Source organism: Plecotus auritus, assembly GCF_963455305.1.
Source record: "Plecotus auritus genome assembly, chromosome: 1".
Classification (NCBI taxonomy): Eukaryota; Metazoa; Chordata; class Mammalia; order Chiroptera; family Vespertilionidae; genus Plecotus; species Plecotus auritus.
This window is the reverse complement of record NC_137770.1, coordinates 69,787,050-69,807,233: the sequence shown is the minus strand read 5'-3', so window position 1 is coordinate 69,807,233 and position 20,184 is coordinate 69,787,050. Positions and strand designations below refer to the sequence as shown.

General features: G+C 41.2%; 1 protein-coding gene across 1 annotated transcript; it reads right to left on the bottom strand.

Moving 5' to 3' along the window:
* Positions 1–175: 175 nt before the first annotated feature.
* Positions 176–18,723, bottom strand: MFAP1 (microfibril associated protein 1). Its single transcript, XM_080660889.1, has 9 exons — positions 18,510–18,723; positions 11,517–11,736; positions 9,784–9,913; positions 9,339–9,526; positions 8,699–8,807; positions 8,442–8,602; positions 5,637–5,796; positions 1,891–1,980; positions 176–1,800 (listed from the first exon to the last, which is right to left on the bottom strand). The coding sequence occupies exons 1-9, from the start codon at positions 18,592–18,594 to the stop codon at positions 1,618–1,620; spliced, it is 1,326 nt and encodes a 441-aa protein (XP_080517015.1). The 5' UTR covers positions 18,595–18,723; the 3' UTR covers positions 176–1,617.
* Positions 18,724–20,184: the final 1,461 nt, after the last annotated feature.

Below are 20,184 nucleotides of genomic sequence, written 5' to 3'. Positions count from 1 at the left end.
CCTGGATATGTGCCCTGAATGGGAATTGAACCCAAGACCATTAGGATGACACTTCAACCAACTGCAGCTATAAACACATTCCCAAAAGAATTTCAAGCTTATTCTCATTTTGGCTGTAGGATAATTCAGTATTCCCCTCTGACACACACAACAGTGACTTACATGAATCTTTTTTAAAAAAAATACATTTTTATTGATTTCAGAGAGGAAGGGAGAGGGAGACATAAAAACATGAGAGAGAATCATTGATTGGCTACCTCCTGCACACCCCCCTATTGGGGGGTCTAGCCTGCAACCCAGGCATGTGCCCCGACTAGGAATGGAACCAGGGATCTTGTGTGATGGGATGACACCCAGCCAACTGAACCACACTGGCCAGGGCTGCATTTGTAATTTTATTCTAGGACTTTTTAAGGATTTATGAGGGATTTCCCAGAGGGACATTTAAAGGATGTGAACAAACCTTGGCTGCCTTATTTTTTCATGCAATTGAGAAATAGCCTTCCTGCTGGTTAAATGTCATTTCTGATAATCCGTAGAACTCCTCATGCTCTGCCATGTACATGGTAGTTATGTAGTAAGTGTTAAGTGGAAACATTATGAATTGAACTCAAGCACAATGTCACTACACTGCAACTCAGCACTGTGCCCTCCTTGATATATGAGCTGGGCAAAGAGGATACTTGGGAGCCCCCATTTTATGGGTCAACTTTTTTTTTTTTTAAATATATTTTATTGATTTTTTACAGAGAGGAAGGGAGAGGGATAGAGAGCTAGAAACATCAATGAGAGAGAAACATGGATCAGCTGCCTCCTGCACACCCCCCACTGGGGACGTGCCCGCAACCAAGGTACATGCCCTTGACCGGAATCGAACCCGGGACCCTTCAGTCCGCAGGCCGACGCTCTATCCACTGAGCCAAACCGGTTTCGGCTTATGGGTCAACTTTTGTTCTATAAACAGATATAATTAAGAAGGCAAGGACAACCATCTATGTATTTGCTCAGAATAAACTGGGTGCCACTGAAAGTGTGAAACATTGTTTGCCTGACAATTCCCTGACTTTATTTTAGTTAACAGGTAGATGCTTAATAGCCTGCACATTATTTTCCAATATGAAGCTCAAAAAGTCTCATGTGATTCTTTTATTTATTGACATGTACATAAATGGATTTAATTAAAAAGTACATTCACCTAGAAAAATTGACTCGAGTCAAAAAGGTAAATCAGGTTTCAATGAGCTCAGGTTTCCTGTAAGGTAGAAGTAATGCACTGTCCATTTACATGCCTATATTTCTGACCCAAGCTATGGGGCTGGGAAAAAACTTGAAACAGTCCCAAGTAAATTTGGGAAGCCAGAGCAATGATGAAAACGAAGATTTCTCAGAAATAATTTTAAGTGGGGGTAATCCTACCTGGATAGTGCTTTTATGTGGGTTTCTCAGCATGAGTCCAAACCGCACAAAGCACCTTCCAAAACTGGGTTACCCAGTGTCACAAGTATGGCAGTAGATCCAACAGGCTGGATACATAGCCCATGTAAATACTAGTGAAAGCAAAGGACCAGACACAGACTTGCCCTTGTGTCCCACAGCTGGAAGGTAAGTAGTTGACCTTTAAGTAGTTTTCCGCTTCTTGGCAGATGGCCGTTCAAATACATCTCGTACCCCAGCTGCCTTTTGTTTAAAGAACTTTGTGTTCTGGGCACTCTCTTGGCCCCATGCTGAATCAAAGGAGGTGGTGTCCTGATCCACAAGGTGGGTATATTTGGTACGACCAGAGCGCCCAAAGTTCTTGACCTGAGGGAAGGATAGGTGATGAGTTATGCTATCAAACATTATGTCCCAGCCCTCAATGTTACTTTTCTCTCATGTTAAGGTACCCCATACCTGCATGACTTTGGGAAGAATTGTTTTGTTGAAATGATCCTCCAGGGTAGGTGCGCTGAAATCTCTCTTGTATACTTCTTCATCCTCATCCTGTAGAAAAGAGTCTTTTCAATCTTGTGGTTTTATTTCCCATACATTCAAACCACAGATTTATTAAAACTATGATGAGGGGTACAAAGAAAGCAGGGGGGATAAAACCTTTTCTTCAAGAGCTTACATCTTGATATGACATTCCTTTTTCCCCTCATGTTGTCTTTTTTTCTTCCTTAGACATTTTCTGAAGGTTGGCTATATTCTCTCTGCACTCAACTATATTCATTCACTCATGACTAACTCTGTTACAAGCCTTTCAAATCTGATTCTGAATTTTTTTTTGTAGATACAAAATAATTAGCCATTTACATGCAATAAACATTAACATTTCAAGAGAAACAATCCTATATAATAAAAGGCTAATATGCAAATGGTCATCACACCCTCACGCGTAACGACTGGTCACTAGGAGATGCATGGAGCACCTCTCGGTTGTCAGCCCCCTCCCCCTCCCCGCCCCGTTGCTCCTGCAAGTGGCAGCGGCGGCGGCTCCCTCCCGCAATCCTCCTGTGAAAGCGGCGGGGCTTTCCAGCCGGCTCCTGCTGGATCCTGCGGAAGCGGCAGGCGGCCTACTGTGCATGATTTCATGCACTGGGCCACTAGTTTTAAATATAATGTTACATGCAATAAACAATATTTCAAGAAAAATGATTTTAATTACAAAAACTGTACTAACAGTATAATATCACAAAAGTTGTAGGAAATAGTAAAAATCTGCAAATACCAGGATTCTATTATATTCTAAAATATTTTTTCCTCTGGCTCTATTTTGGTTCATCAGTTTATTGATTCTGAATTTTCTACTTCCCATTAGTTTGAATATTCTGTTGGGATTTCAAACTCTCATCTAAAGTGAAAATCACTTCCCCAACCTTTCTAATTCAGCTTCTTCCTGATTTAACTTTTTCTGTAAATAGGACCAACATTCTCTCAATTACCTAGATTTAAAATGTAAATCTGTTGTGCAGATTCAATCAGTTGCCTCTTATAAATTCTTATCCCCTGGGTTATCATAGTTTTTCCTTGCAGTCAATCTTATACACTGCCAGTGGATTAATGTTTCTAAAACACAACTCTTTACCTTGCTCAAAAACTTTCAAATTCTCCATTTTATTAAGCAATTCCTCCTTGTAGTAAAGGCCAAATACTATACAGCCTTAATCTAACTCTCCTTGCCACTTTCCTTTTCCCTTACACTGCCTCCACTCCTGGTCCCTTCACCTGGAATGTCTTCCTACTACCAAATATCAGAAAGTCTATACATTAAATGACACCTCCTTTATATTATCATTTTCAGTCTTCTACAAAATATAACATCTCCCTTTTCAGAAGTCTCACAGTACTTTTCATTTTCCTTACATTAAATATTTGCCCTACCTCCATTTTTAGAGTACTAAACAGTGCCCATTATGCAGTAAAAGCTCAAAAGGTTATCTACTTAATGAACTATCTACACTAATAAAAGAGAAACATGCAAATTGACCGTACCTATGCTACGCTCACAAGCCACACCAGCCAATCAGGAGCGAGTATGCAAATTAACCCAACCAAGATGGCTGTGGCCACGGAACGAGCAGGAGGCTTGGGTTTCCCCGGCAATGGAGGAAGCCAAGCTTCCCACCCACTCTGGCCGGCCCTGGCCTCTGCTCAAGACTACAAAGTTTCAATTATAGAAGATAAATATATCCCAGATACCAGGGCCTCCACTTGGTTTGCTGGGGGGCGTGGCCGGCCTGCAAACCACCACAGGCCCCTCGCCCAGGCCACCCCATGCCCCAAGGGAATCCCTACCCTAATCTGGGACACCCTTCAGGGCAAACCAGCCGGCCCCCACCTGTGCACCAGGCATCTATCCTATCTAATAAGAGAGTAATATGCAAATTGACTGTCACTACAACATACAATATGGCCGCCACAAGATGGCCAGCAGGGGAGGGCAGTTGGGAGGGACCAGGCCTAAACAGGCAGTTGGACATCCCTCAAGGGGTCCCAGATTGGAGCGGGTGCAGGCTGGGCTGAGGGACACAACCCCCTGTGCACGAAATTCGTGCACCGGGTCTCTAGTATAAAATAACTATAGAGAATAGTTTCAAGTCAACATATTAGTAAGACTATAATGTTAAGATATAGAACACAAACATGTGGTAAAGGAATTAAAATAGCACCATTTTGGTTAAGGACAGCTTCATGGAAGAGCTGAGTCCTTTAACTAAACATGCTTTTGGAGTACTTTTCCCTTCAGCTAGAGAAAGGCCCAGTTTAATGGAGGACAATTAAACAGTTTTTGTGAGCTTTACTTTTCTCTTGTTTGAGCCTGAGTTCCTCATTTAATCTCAGAAGCCATTTCAACTTCACTCTCCTTATCTAGATGAGAAGAATTAATATTTGAGGATGTGCATCAGAAGACTTTCATATAAACTTTATGTATCTTGGCCAGCCAGCAATACACTTCTCTAAGAGGCTTGGTTGTTGAAGCTGCTGAAATACTTAAGCAATGATAACTTCATGACTTTTAAGCAGTATAAGGAGTGATTCATAATCTCTACCAACTTTAATTTAGAAAAACTACATAAATAAACATCTCCTGCTGAGCAAACACACTGATTTTGGAGAGGAGTAAGGAACCCTACACTGAAGTGTTTTTTTTTTTTTTTAAATAGTTTTACCAGTATCTGCAGTAATAGGCAGGAATTTAGCTGCAGTGGTGATATTTAGGGTTACATACAACATTTAAAAAAACTAGTCTAAGTTTTTCATACAAACTCCTCTCACATGAGGAAATAATTTAACAAACAACATGCTATTAGAATAATGTAATCAATGCTTCCATTTCCTTTCCGGCTATCTCTGTATTAAGAAATTATCTCTAGCCTGGCTGGTGTTGCACAGTGGTTAAGCACTCACCCAGGAACCAAGAGGTCGCTGGTTTGATTTCTGGTCAGGGCATATGCCTGGCTTGCAGGCTTGGTCCCCAGTGGGGAGCATCAGGAGGCAGGCAATCGATGATGTTCCTCTCATATTTCTCTCTATCCTTCTCCCTCTTTCTAAAAATAATTTAAAAAAAATTATCTCTAATGCTAATCCAAATAATTTGGAATAAATCGCCTTATATAGGATTAGAAGGTTGATATTTTGATCTTGGTAAGATGATGGCATTACACATAATTGGTATATAATTAACCACTTTTTTTGTTAGTTAGGCTTAGTAACTTTCTGTCAGCTCAGAATGAAGTGAATTAAACTTTTGCCATGCAAGTATGAGTTCATGTAAAGCTATTTGCAGAACCTATTTAATGCATAACCAAAATGCAAAAGTCAGTTATGAATAATATCTAAGTGATTTTGGTATATAAATAGTCTAGCATCTATATAGATCACTACCTCTCTATTTCAGTTCCTCAATTCTAACATATCATTTCCTCCTCCTGGGAGCTGGGGCTAAACGAAAGAATAGTTGCTGCAACTTCTAAAATCCTTTTACCAATACTTTTCTCTGTTGGGTTCATATTCTTCAGAGGCAGAAAAGCAAATGAGAAAGCTGACCACTGGCAAATGGAAGTAACATTCCAGAACCAGTTTATTCTTGAGGGGAAAATAGATTTCAAAGCTTCTGAGTTATTTCTATTGCCCAACTTTCCCTTTTCCCCTCTTACCATGAAGAAGGCACCCCGGTGATAATACTTCTGTAAGAACTTGTATTTGCCCTTAACAGCTTTGTTGGTAATAACTTTGCCATTTGCACGAAGCTCAGCTCGCCTCTCTTCCTCAGTCAGGTTTCGCATGCGTTCAATTTCTGCTTTCTCCTTCTCAAGTCTGTCCAGAGAACAAAATTATTAGTATCATTCCAGCTTCAGAAAGACCTAATTATCAGAGAATAACATAGCATTATTCACCTTTTTTTTTTTGTTAATCCTCACCTGAGGATATTTTTCTCTATTGATTTTCAGAGAGAGTGAAAGTGGAAGGAAAGAGAAAGAGAGAAAACATCGATGTGATAGAGACACATTGATTGGGTGCTTCCCCCATGGAATCGAAACTGCGACCCTTTGGTGCGTAGGTCAACACTCTAAGCCAGTCATGGGCAAATTACAGCCCGCGGGCCGGATCCGGCCCGTTTGGCTGTTCTATCCGGCCAGCGGAGCCGAAAGAGCGGAGGGTTCTCTTGCTCTCCCCTCCACTCCTTTACTTTGAATTTATATTAGTTCACACAAACACTCCATCCATGCTTTTGTTCCGGCCCTCCGGTCCAGTTTAAGAACCCATTGTGGCCCTCAAGTCAAAAAGTTTGCCCACCCCTGCTCTAAGCACTTAACCACACTGGCCAGGGCATTCAACTTCTTAAAATTTTTTGTTACTCCTCACCCAAGGATATTTTTCCATTTATTTATTTATTTATTTATTTTTTTAAATATATTTTATTGATTTTTTACAGGGAGGAAGGGAGAGAGAGAGTTAGAAACATTGATGAGAAAGAAACATCAATCAGCTGCCTCTTGCACACCCCCTACTGGGGATGTGCCCGCAACCAAGGTACATGCCCTTGACTGGAATCGAACCTCGGACCCTTCAGTCCGCAGGCCGACGCTCTATCCACTAAGCCAAACCGGTTAGGGCTCCATTTATTTTTAGAGAGAGTATAGGGAGGGGAAGAGACATAGAGAAACATCAATGTGAGAAAAACACATCAACTGGTTGCCTCCCGTACACACCCCAACTAGGACTGGGGATTGAGCCTGCAACTGAGGTATGTGCCCTTGACCTCGAACCCAGGACCCTTGAATCTGCAGTCCATACTCTCTAGGGCTCTTCAGTTTTTTAAAAAATTGATTTGAGAGAGGAAAGGAGGGAAAGAGAGAAACATCAGTTGCCTCCCATACACATGCTGGCTGGGATTGAACCCGAAACCTGGGTATGTGCCCTGACTGGGAATTGAATCCGAAACCCTTTGGTGCACAGGATGATACAACCAACTGAGCCACACCAGCCAGGGCTATTCAACTTTTAAAATTCTCGTCATTGCCTGTTAGGAATCAAGAGTAGGGGTTCAAAAAATAAAAAGGCGAGGTGGTCTTCATTATGCTTGCAAGATCAGTTGTTATGAAGTGCCAAAAGTTGATTCTAGCCTTTTTTTGCGGTTTAGACATACTGTTATTGCTTGACTTTAAAACATTACTAATTCCTCTTCCCTAAAAAGCCTCTTAGCTTAAAAAAAATTAAAATCAGAATTTAAAATAACTGTGTAACACTTAATATGTGCTAACATGTCACAAACTAAGGATTACCATCATTAATTAGATTGTAGTGACTTTTGGGGGTGGGGAGAGTCACAGATCCCCTTTCTCCATAAAAATGCAAAAATACACAAAATTTTGCATACAATTTTAAAGGGTACCAGGACTCCATGACTCCATGAAGCCCAAGATAAAAACCTTAGAAACTGCAAGCTGAGGATAGAATTTCCGGTTGATGGTTTCCCACTGTAATCTGGGATTTCTCTTTTATTCCCAGTAATTTTCAGGAATGGGTATGCAGCTCAGAAATGATTCTGCTCTTAGTGAGTGTATAGATTACTTAAATGCCAAAAATTTCTTCCCCTCACATCATGCATGCCCCTTTGCAGAAATGATATCTGAGTCTCAAAAAATCTTGCCAACTTCCACCTTTGTTTTCTTGAAATACTGCTGCAAGACTGTTATGTAAGGAAGCCAGTCTAGTCTATTGAAGAAAGAGAAGTGAGGCATCCTAGCTGATAGTCCACACCAACTACCAGACATGTGAGTGAAGCCATTCTGGACTTTCTGGCCTAGTTAGTCCTTTAGCTGGATGCAACTACATAAGAGAGCCCAGATGAAACTAGCAGAAGTACTGTTTGGCCAACCCTCAAAATTGTGAGAAATAATAGATTGCTTTGAGTTACTTAACTTTGGATTGGGCTGTTATGCAACAATAATAACTGATAACAGTGAATAACTTTTGTGCATCTAACTAGGAAAGTAAAGGGAGTATTAGCTGGCACTCTATCATGGAGAAACACTGACAAAAGTGTTTCTTTTCCTTGTTTTTATTGTAAGAGCCACATTCCAATTACAGAAACTTACCCAGTTGCAGGGATCTTAAAGAAAGCTAGAATGGCCCTGACCGGTTTGGCTCAGTGGATAGAGCATCGGCCTGTGGACTGAAAGGTCCCAGGTTCGATTCTGGTCAAGGGCATGTACCTTGGTTGTGGGCACATCCCAGTGGGAGATGTGCAAGAGGCAGCTGATTGATGTTTCTCTCTCATCGATGTTTCTAACTCTCTATCCCTCTCCCTTCCTCTTTGTAAAAAATCAATAAAATACATTAAAAAAAGAAAAAAAAAAAAAAAAAGCTAGAATGGAACCCCAAGTAGGTACTGAGCCTCAGTACTATTGTAGGGACCTGTGTCATTAGCAGTATTAAATTCTACGATTATTACTCACGCTTCTCGATCTTCTCTGTCCCTCTTGATTCTCTTTAGTTCCCGAACTTTCCAGGCCTCATATTCTTCCTCATCATTTTCATCGTCAGTATTCAGTGCATCCAGTGCAGCCAGGGATCGCTTGTTTTCCTCCAGCTCCTTTTTGGTCTCCTCTTCTACAATCTGGATAAAAATTCAACTGTCTGACTTCCTTATTCTTCTCAGACAAACCTAAGTACAATACTCCTTGCACTCAATCCTCACAGCCACTCCCAGTACCTTGAGTGTATACTTGCGCCTCTCCTCAGCCATGCGTTTAGCCTCCTGCTCCAGCTCCTTCTGTTTCAATGCTTCAGCCTCACGTTCTTGAACTGTTACTCGGTCCTTCCTGTGGTACAGAGGTCCTATTAATTTCCCAAAGCTCTTAGAGTGAAGCTCTGTTCTTCTAAATCAAGTCCTGTCCAAATCAGACAAAGCCAAACAATTTCTGGCTCTATTATTTGCAAAGAGCAAAAAATGGGAGTCATACCAGGTTTTCAGAGCATCAAAATTCCATTCATCTTTGAGAACTGCCTGAATAGCAAAGGACCTGCTAGACTGTAAGTAGGATTTCTAGCCATTAGGAAAGGAACCGGAATTTGCTCTTTAAGCTTAATTTTGTGCTTAAAATTATATAAGCTCTTGGGCAGATATGTACCCTTTAACAGAGTGTATACCTGAGAAGGAGATGTGAAAACAAACTCATACTCTGCTAATACCAAGATATTCCTCAGCAAATCCCACACAGAGCTAGGGCACGGGCAGAAGACTTTCCCTTAGTGCTTACATTTCAGAAGAGCATGAGACAGGAAAGAGGCTTTTATCTTTAGACCTGGAAAGTAGAAACTGTGGATTCAGGACTGGTTTGTGAGATACTTACTTTCGAATGAAGACCGGCTTAAGGCGAGGCTCCATCTCATCTTCACTGTCTGTGTACTCTTCATACTCAGACTCTGATTCTGACTCCTCCCCAGAACGTCCCTCATCTTCCACTTCCATGACTTCCATCTCTTCATTTTTTCTCTCCTGTGCTCGTTGACGCATCATGCCACGGCGCCGCTCTATTTCCTACCAAGTCATATGTCCAAGTCAGTAAGCCAAATGGCCTGTGGCTTTTTACTTTCCCCTCATCAAGCTCAACAAATTTTGATCTGAGTAAATGCAACTTATCACTACTATATTTTTAATTCTATGCCCAACAGAGAATCCTGGATCTGAGTTCTGCCAAAAGCAGCAATCTTGTGCCTTCAGGGCCTCAACAAAGGAGCATAGGCCCCAACTCTTTCTTGTACCCAGAAAGAACTTCCCATTTTACTCTACTATACCTCATCATCAATTTCTTCTTCTTCTTCCTCACTGCTATCTTCTCGTTCCATGCGCCAAGCATCTCCTTCTACTTCTGAGTCACTTTCTCCTACCACTTCAGGTTCCACTATTTTCCGATGTCGAGCCAATCTGAAAAACAGTATCTACAAGTGTAACATCAATGCTATAAGAACATAGGGGCTCAACCACTTTTCTTTAGTCACAGAGCACCTGGATATTGTTTGCTTTTATTAATACTGAAGTCTTGAGATGGGCAAACTTAAGTGCCCATTAAAGAAACTAAAGTGTCAGAGCAAAGAGTCAAGTTGGACCTAAAACATTAAATGTATGAGGCATTCTAGGGCACTGCAACAAACTTATATAGGCACACTGGGATATATATATATATCCCCTTTTTTCTCCCATTGACCCCTTATAGCCAGCCCCAGCCCTCCACCCCCACCACCCTATTGTCTGTTGGGATATATTTTAAAGCTCAAGGTAGTTCACAGTTTCAACATTAGATCAAATTGTTTCCTTTCAAAGATATCTTTGTGAAAATAGGATTTTGGTCACTACTGTGACAAAAAACAAGTACCACATGAAAATCAATATGGAACAGGAAATGAGAGTGATAGTGCCAAGCTGATTCTAAGGTTTGAGAGGTTGCCAGTCCAAGGGGCACATAAATCTTACTAGTAACTGTGGTTCTGTAAAATGAAGTAAAAATTCTTTTTCTTTTATGTGTATTACTAGGAGCCCAGCGCGTAATTTGAAATTGTGCGGCGCTGCCCACCCTTGAGTTGCCAGTCCAGCCCTGCCTCCCTCTCTAGCCCTTGAAGCAGCTGTGGATCAGGCCCTCCCCCAGCGCAGGCCCGTGAAGGCCCCTGCTGCCCCACCCCCACCCCCAATGCTGCGCACACAACCTTCTCCTGTCCGGTCAACCCGTTACGACGTCCCGGTTAATTAGCATATTTCTCTAAAATAAATAAATAAATATATATATATATATATATTTTTTCCAAATGGCTAAGTTGTTAGGACGTAAGTATATATTAAATTTTTGGATCTAATAAAATAAACAGACATAAAATAAAATAAACATCCACTGGTTGCCTCCCTGGGTGTAGGGGTTATATGAAAAAATTCCTGAGGCAATATAAGATGTGAAAGTTCAGGACCTCTGACCTACTCTGTAAGGTAATGTCTCAGCCAACACACAACATAGAAAATCCCTGTTGGGAGGCTCCCTTTCCTACATGAGACCATTCATCAGATCATTTTTCTTACTTCCATGTCATTTCCTCTCATTAGCCTTTAGAATAAGTGGATAAAATCAACATCTCAACTTTTTTATAAAACATCTTGGTGTTAAAAAAGATGTTTAACACAAAAGGATGGATTTTTTTTCACCTCAATAAACCAACCAATGTTCTGTGTTTTCTATTCCCTTAATGAGTTAATTTGGGCCTTTGGAACAGAGGTAACCTGCTGCCACTCAATGGTTGTATATCTTTGATCATGTTATTTTCCTAAACCCTTTGTGCCTCAGTTTCCTCATTTGTAAAATGGGTATAATAATAAGGTAATTGTGTGGATTATAAGAATTAGTAAACGTAATGTACTTGAAACAGTTTCTGGTACTTGGAACAGTTCCTGGCACATAGTATTATTCAAGTATAAGCTATTATTATTGTTGTTCTTATTAACTTGTTGGGGTTCAGGTCCAGTGAAACATAACCCTAGTTGTTACCTCTCTTCCACATCTTCACTAATACGGTTCTGCAAACGTCGTAGTCGAGGGTCGCTAGATGAATCCTCCTCCTGTTCCTCAGGCTCTGCTTCTTGTTCTTTGGCTTTCTTAATGAACTGAAATTCTTCATCCTCCTCATCAGAGGACTCCATAGGGGCATAGTCTGGCCTCTTTCCTGATACATAACGTTTCACCTTCACTTTCTCCATTGAAATCTCACCTGGGTGAAAAAGAGAACTTACGTTTCATTAGCCTCTTTCCCAATGTCCTTCAACTATTGGCCTTTGCAGGTAGAGCCCTATGTTACTTGTAAATAAGAGTTTAGGAAGAAGACGAGAGCCACTACCCAACCATCTATTATTCTGATGGTTTTTTCCTGCAAAAGCCAAGTCATGGGAAGGCCTTCTTGTGATTACCAACACTAATGATAACCAGGCTTAGCTTGGGTACAGTGAAGTAGAGGAAGGTGAGCAGTGAAACAATTGACTAAAGTCCCTCCAAGCTGGCAGACTATGGCCATCACAAATGGATGCTAGTCCACCTCAACTATACCTTTATATAAATTATTCATAACAGTGCTTAACACACAGTAAAGGTAGCTTAAGTGGGAACATAAAATGCTGCTCAGTCATTTTTTTTTAGTTCTGCTGGAATTTTCCATGACAGCCTTCATAATATATTCCCACATAACTAAATTTTCTAATGTTATCTATTACTACCTTCTTATCACTTATGAGCTACTAAGCCTGCAGTAGATTATCTCTTTCACTAATACCAACAATTCTAGTAAACAGAAAGAGAGTGAAAACTAACCAATGTATTTTATAAGATGAAAATAACTTTGGCAGCCAAACTGGACAGTTCAAAAAAGGATTCATTTATGATCATAGATACTAAAATACTAAATAATATAATAGCAAATGTATTCCAGCAATTTTTATAAAAAGCAACAAAACTCTAAGCCTTCGTGACCTAAAAGGATTCAGCCTAGGACTACAAGGATGACTTAATCTTAGAAAATTAATGGGGGGAAAGTATTGTACAATTTAAAGTTTATATGTTTAATTTTAATATATAATTTATTATTACTTTTTGATAATCCTCACCGGAGGATATTTTTTCCATTGCTTTTCAGAGATAGTGAAAGGAAGGGAGGGAGGAAGGGGGTGGTTAGAGATAGACAGATAGAGAGAGAAACATTGATGAGAGAGAAACACATCCACTGGTTGCCTCACTGGGGATGGGGAGCAAACCCACTACTCAGGTACCTGCCTTTGGGACTCAAACCCGGGACCCTTTGGTGCATGGCTGATGCTCTAACCACTAAGCAACACCAGCCAGGGCTAAAGTTTATATATTTAAAGAGCCATAATCTTGACAATAGATACAGCAAACATTATACTTAATAAAATAATAAAACATTGAAACATTCTTTTAAAAAACAGTGGGCAGCCGAAACCGGTTTGGATCAGTGGATAGAGTGTCGGCCTGCGGACTGAAAGGTCCCAGGTTCAATTCCGGTCAAGGGCATGTACTTTGGTTGCGGGCACATCCCCAGTAGGGGGTGTGCAGGAGGCAGCTGATCGATGTTTCTCTCTCATCGATGTTTCTAACTCTCTATCCCTCTCCCTTCCTTTCTGTAAAATATCAATAAAAATATACTTAAAACAAAACAAACAAACAAAAAAAAAACAGTGGGCATTCCTATGTTGTCGATATTACTCCTTCTAGACTGGTTGGCGTGGCTCAATGTTGAGCACTGATCTAGGAACCAGGAGGCCACAGTTCAATTCCCTGTCAGGGCACATGCCCGGGTTGTGAAGTCGATCTAGGACCCACGCGTGCCCAAATTTCGTGCACCGGGCCTCTACTCCTATATAATAAAGATGTAATATGCAAATGGTCGTTATGCCATGAAGCGTAACGACAGAACGTGTAATGACCGGATTACGGATCAGCAGGAGGGTGGGGCAGCAAGCTACAAGCAGGCAGAGCTACAGGAGGGGGCAGGGCAGCAAGCTATGAGGAGGGGTGAGGGGGCGGAGGGAGCTACAGGAGGGCAGGCCAGCGGGCAGAGAGCTACAGGAGGGCAGTAGTGAGCTACTGGCTATAAGTGGGCAGTGGAGAGCTACAGGAGGGAGCAGGGCAGCAAGCTATAAGGGGGCAGGGGGAGCTACAGGAGGGTGGGGCAGTGGGCAGAGAGCTACTGGAGGGCGGCAGCAATCTACTGGTGCACGGATTCGTGTGCAGGGCTACTAGTATAGTATAGGATTCCAAATATATAACATTCTGGAAAAGGCAAAATTATGAAGACAGTAAAAAGATCCGTGGTTGCCAGAGGTTGACTGTGGAGGAGGGATGAATAGGCAGAGCACAGAGGATTTTTTAAGGCAATTGAAAATACTGTGTATAACACTACAGCCATGGCTATGTCATTATACATTTGTCCAAACCCATTGCATATACAACACCAAAAGTGAATCTTTTTTAAAAAAATATTTTTATTGATTTCAGAGAGGAGGAGAGAGATAGAAACATCAATGATGAGAGAGAATCACCGATGGGCTGCCTCCTGCATGCCCCCTATTGGGATCGAGCCCACAACCCGGGGATGTGCCCTTGACCGGAATCGAACCTGGGACCTTTCAGTCCCGCAGGCTGACACTCTATCCACTGAGCCAAACCAGGTAGGGCAAGAGTGAATCTTAATGTAAACTATGGACTTTGGGTGATTATGACATATCAGTGTAAGTTCATCAATTGTAACAAATGTATTATTCTGGTGGGAGAGGCTATGCATGCGGTTGGGGAAGGGGGTATATGGAAACTCTATCTTTCCCCCAATTTTGCTGTGAACATAAAATAGCTCTAAAAAAATAAAGTCTTAACTAAAAATGGAAGAATAGCCCAGCTGGCATGGCTCAGTAGTTGAGTGTCAACCTATGAACCAAGAGGTCACAGTACGATTCCTGGTCAGGGCATATGCCATCCCCAGTAGGGGGTGTGCAGGAGGCAGCTGATCAATGATTCTCTCTCATCATTGATGTTTCTCTCTCTTCCTCTCCCTTCCTCTCGGAAATCAATAAAAATATTTTTTTAAAAAAGAAAGTAAGGTGGGGGTGGGAAAGGTTTTTATATAGATTGCAAGACACATTTAAATTTATAGTAATTAAAACAATGTCAGCCCGGCTGGCATGGCTCGATGGTTGAGCATTGACCTATGAACCAGGAGGTCAGGGTTCGATTCCTGGTTGGGCACATGCCCAGGTTGCAGGCTCGATCCCCAGTGTGGGGTGTGCAGGAGGCAGCTGATCAATGATTCTCTCTCATTATTGATGTTTCTATCTCTCTTCCTCTCTCTTCCTCTCTGAAATCAATAAAAAATATATTTAAAACAAAAAACAAAAATCACACAAAAAATATGTCATTGACTTAGGAGGTACACAGAGACCAATGGAACAGAGAAGAAGGTAGAGAAACTTATATGAGAACTTGGTATATTATAGACGTGACATTAAAAAGCAATGGAGCTGCCGAAACCTGTTTGGCTCAGTGGATAGAGCGTCGGCCTGCGGACTGAAGGGTCCCGGGTTCGATTCCGGTTAAGGGCATGTACCTGGGTTGCGGGCACATCCCCAGTGGGAGGTGTGCAGGAGGCAGCTGATCGATGTTTCTCTCTCATCGATGTTTCTAGCTCTCTATCCCTCTCCCTTCCTCTCTGTAAAATATCAATAAAATATATTTAAAAAAAAAAAAAAAAGCAATGGAGCCAAAACCGGTTTGGCTCAGTGGATAGAGCGTCGGCCTGCGGACTGAAGGGTCCCGGGTTCGATTCCGGTCAAGGGCATGTACCTTGGTTGCGGGCACATCCCCAGTAGGAGGTGTGCAGGAGGCAGCTGATCGATGTTTCTCTCTCATCAATGTTTCTAACTCTCTATCCCTCTCCCTTCCTCTCTGTAAAAAATCAATAAAATATATTTAAAAAAAAAAAAGCAATGGCCGAAACCGGTTTGGCTCAGTGGATAGAGCGTCGGCCTGCGGACTGAAGGGTCCCGGGTTCGATTCCGGTCAAGGGCATGTACCTTGGTTGCGGGCACATCCCCAGTGGGAGGTGTGCAGGAGGCAGCTGATCGATGTCTCTCTCTCATCGATGTTTCTAGCTCTCTATCCCTCTCCCTTCCTCTCTGTAAAATATCAATAAAATATATTTAAAAAAAAAAAAAAAAAAAAAAAAAAAAAAAAAAAAAAAAAGCAATGGAGCCCTGGCCCGTGTGGCTCAGTTGGTTGGAGTGTTGTCCTGTGCATTGAAGGGTCATGGGTTCAATTCCCAGTCAGGGCACATATATGAGTTTCGGATTCAGTCCCTGGTTGATGTTTCTCTCTCACATTGATGTCTCTCTTTCTCCCTCTCCCTTCCCCCTTCTTCCCCTAAAAAAAAAAAAAAAAATCAATGAAGGCATATCTTCGGGTGAGAATTAAAAAAAAAAGCATTGGATTGGGTAGTCACACAATGGACTAGTAGGAACAACTGGCTGTCAGATAAATAGTAAAATTAGATCTCTGACACCCACACACAAAATATTCCAGATGGATTAAAGATCTAAGTGTGAAAAACCTATCTTGCCAAAACCGGTTTGGCTCAGTGGATAGAGCGTCAGCCTGCGGACTCAAAGGTCCCAGGTTCAGTTCCGGTCAAGGGCATGTAACTTGGTTGCGGGCACATCCCCAGTAGGAGGTGTGCAAGAGGCGGCTGATCGATGTTTCTCTCTCATTGATGTTTCTGACTATCTATCCCTCTTCCTTCCTCTCTGTAAAAAAATCAATAAAATATATTAAAAAAAAAAAAAATCCCTATCTTAAATATATACATCCCTATTGGACTGTAGGCTCCCCTTAACTGAAGAGTCTGTATTGCAAAATTGTGTATTCAATGCTATTTAGAATATGCAGACACTAAGATGACAGAAAATCTGCCTATCCAGGGTGGTTCAGCGGTTGAGCATCGACCCATGAACCAAGAGGTCACCAGTTAATTCCCAGTCAGGGCACATGCCTGGGTTCCAGGCTCCATCCCCAGAAGGGGGTGTGCAGGAGGCAGCTGATCGATGTTTCTCTCTCATTGATATTTCTCTCTATCTTTCCTTTCCCCTCTCTCTAAAACCAATAAAAATGTATTAAAAAAAAAGATGATAGAAAATCTTTGTAATTTTAATATCTGTGATTTTAGGGTAGGAAAGGATTTCTTAATATACTAGACAGAACCATAAAAGATAAAATTGATAAATCTGATAACACTAAAATTAAAAACACCTGTGTAACAGAAGACTGAAGTTACAAGATAAGCCAAAACCAAAACAAAACATGGGGAAATACTATTTGGGAAATATAAAAACAAACCAAGTAGAAATGAGTAAATGACAGAACTAGGTAATTCATAGAAGAAAAAATCTAGAGCTGAAAAATGTATGAACAAGATGTCTAGTCTCACTAGTAATCAGGGAAATGCAAATTAATAAGATATTTCACACATTCATTAGATTGAGCAAAAATTTTAAACTCTGATAAAATCAAAGTGTGGGGATGAGCTCCTCATGCTCTCACAACCCACTGTGGAGAACAGAACAAGTGGTAATAGGTAGTTAAGTTGATGATGAACTTGTAGCAGTCTACCCTAGAGAATTCTTACACAGGTGCACTAAAGAGGTATGTTTAAGAGTGACAATTGCAACACTTTGTAATAGAAGAAAAAACAACACAACTGCCAGTAGGACATAAACTAGTATAAGTATACAATGGAATTCACAAACGGTTAAAAATGAATGAATTAGGTCTATATGTATCCAAAAGATACTTCTCAAAAGCCATGTTTAGTTTAAAAAAAAAAAAAAAAAAGGCGTTACACCACAGATAATACAAAAGAACTCCTATTTTCCAAAATCCTTATTGAAAAACGCTGACTCTCTCCCCAAATGGATAACATGTTCCTTCTGCAATCTGCACTCATTAGAATCCTACCTGTCCTTTAATGGTCAAATTAAATGCCATTTTCTTCAAGAAGCTTTCGATTACCCCAAACTGAAGAAATTATTCCTTCTCTGCTCTCACAGGGCTTGGTATCACCTAATTAAAGGTTTCCTTTCTTACTTTGGTTTGAAAGAGGGATTATATCCCGCATAAAGCGGCTGTGACAGGTATTACAGGTCTGAAAGACCTCTCTTTTTGAATGTCCCAAGACTATGAGTTCCTTAAGGTTAGGGACAATATCTTACACAAGTTTGTATTCATTTTTAATTTTTATCGATTGATTTTATTAAAAAATTTTAAAAGTTTATTGCTTTTAGAGAGAGGGGGAGCAGGAGGGAGAGGGGGAGAAAGAGAAAATCCGAGAGACAGACAGACACAGAGCTCGACATTGCTTTGTTGTTCCACTTATATGTGCCCTAACCGCGACTGAACCCGCAACCATGGCGCAACTAACCAACTGAGCTACCCGGCCAGGGCTACAACTTTGTATTCAATTAAATAAATACAGTCATTGCGTTGGTTTAAAGTTTAAAAAGTTTAATAAGACACGGTTCCTGCCTCAAGGAGATTATGAGTTTATGATGTAGTATTGGGAAGTAGACACATAAATAATTATGATGAGCTATAAAAGCACTATAGAGTATTATGGATAACGAAAGAGGGATTATATCCCGCATAAAGCCTTGAAAACAGTAGGCATCCACTTTATATTAATCTAAGAAATTGGTGGAGACCAAGGAAAGAGGGGTGCTTGTCGCAATTAAGGGCAGTCAACATATAGAAAGAAGAAGATGGAAGTATTTTCCCCTAGGCAACGCGATAGGGTGCGAGTTTGATGGGGGAAAGTCGAAGAAATAGGGGGGAAGGTCTTAAGGGTCTGCGGGGTTGGGGTGGTGGGCCCGGAGTAGGTTTGGAGTGTGCTGGGGAAGGAAGGGGAGGATCTGATTGGAAAACAGCTCAGCACAGTACCTTTCTCATTGCGAACCGGGACGGCCCCAGCCGTGGACTGAATGGGCGGTTGCTTCATGAGTGCGCTTGGGACCGACATGTTCATGGCAGCGGCAGTACTCCGGACACTTCACTGGTTCCAGATAGTAAAGAGCTATCAACGGCAAAACAAAAATCCTCTCCAAATAGAGGCCCCGAACGTTGCACTGCGACTGAAGGAAACACGACTTAAGGCGGAGCTAGAAAAACCGGAAGTATGTAACCAGAGGATTGTGGGACTGTGGAGGACTTCTGGGCGCTCACCGCTAGAACGTGAGCCTGTTATTGCGCATGTGCATAGTCAGCCCTATAGTCCTCAGTCTTGCAGTATTTGGATGTGACTTCTGGCGGGAAATTGTTTCGATTGAAGTTTGCTGTTCCCTTGCGGCGAGGAAGATCAGAATTAAAGGTTTCCTTTCTTACTTTGGTTTGAAGCAGAGGAAAATGGGATAGTGACGAATAAGAAACTTTGGAGATAGTGAAGGGCAGTTTGTCCAGACTGTTGAGAGCTCAGAATTAGCGTTTAATTGGGATAGAAATCCTGCTAATAGCACATGATGCCTGAAATCTGAGTACTCTACTTTCAGGTTTTCCAGTTCAAGTTTTTGGAGACTGCCTATGAAAACATTCCTGGTTGGAAAGTGTTTGTATAGAAGCCCATAAGTATTAAATATTTGCTGTGTTTACCATGCTTAGCTCTCTGTAAGGAATATGGAATAATGTTAAATGCCTCATGTTCCCAAGAAGCTTGAACTTTAAAATAAAAAATAAAGAAATATAAATATTAAAAATAAAAAAAGAAGCTTGAGTTTTATTCAGAAAGTCAGAAGCAATTGTAGTTCACTAGCTGGGATGTGTAAAACACATTGGCTAATTGAAGTCAGAACACATTTTATCGTAGAACGGATTTTACAACTGCTGTGGTGGGGAGAGAAGGGACAGCATGAACAAGTCTTGAAGTCCAGAAATGACATGGTATAATATATCAGACACTATGAAAAGTTTCATTTTACCAGTAATTTTTGAGTCAAGGAGCAGTGAAAGTTTGACAACCTTGCAGGTGCTGTTAACAGAATTATTTCACCTATATTTTATGATTGGGCTGGCTGTGATAAGAAATAAAATTGGGCAAGTCTACACTGAGGAACAGGGGAGGACCCAAGTAACCAAGGGAGCAGTTTTGGATTGAAAGAAAAGGACCTTAATTTTATAATATGAATTTATCAGCTCTAAAACTATGCTGTCCAAAGGGAGTAATTTGTTGGGAGGCAATTGTTTTGGCTCATGGCAACCCAGAGAACAGAAAAAAAAATTAATATGGCTGTATCTAGCTTTGTGCAGTGGCAGTATCATAGCCAATAAGGTTTATCGGAGGCACGATTATTGCTAATTGAAGAAAAAATAAAATGGCTATCTACAAGAAATGCCGTGCACTAAAATCTGATGTTATTTTGTGATACACAGATTACTTGATCCACTTTTTCCCAACCTTTAGGCTCTGTAAGGCCATCATTAGTCTTTTAGTTAACTGGTGGGCAGATGAGCTGGTGAAATTTAAACCAGCTGAAAGTTATCAGCTTTTGGGGGTGGGGTAGGAGTGGGAAATCAAAATGCTTCCCTTCCTAGGAAGAAGATAATACCGTAGCCATAGGGCATA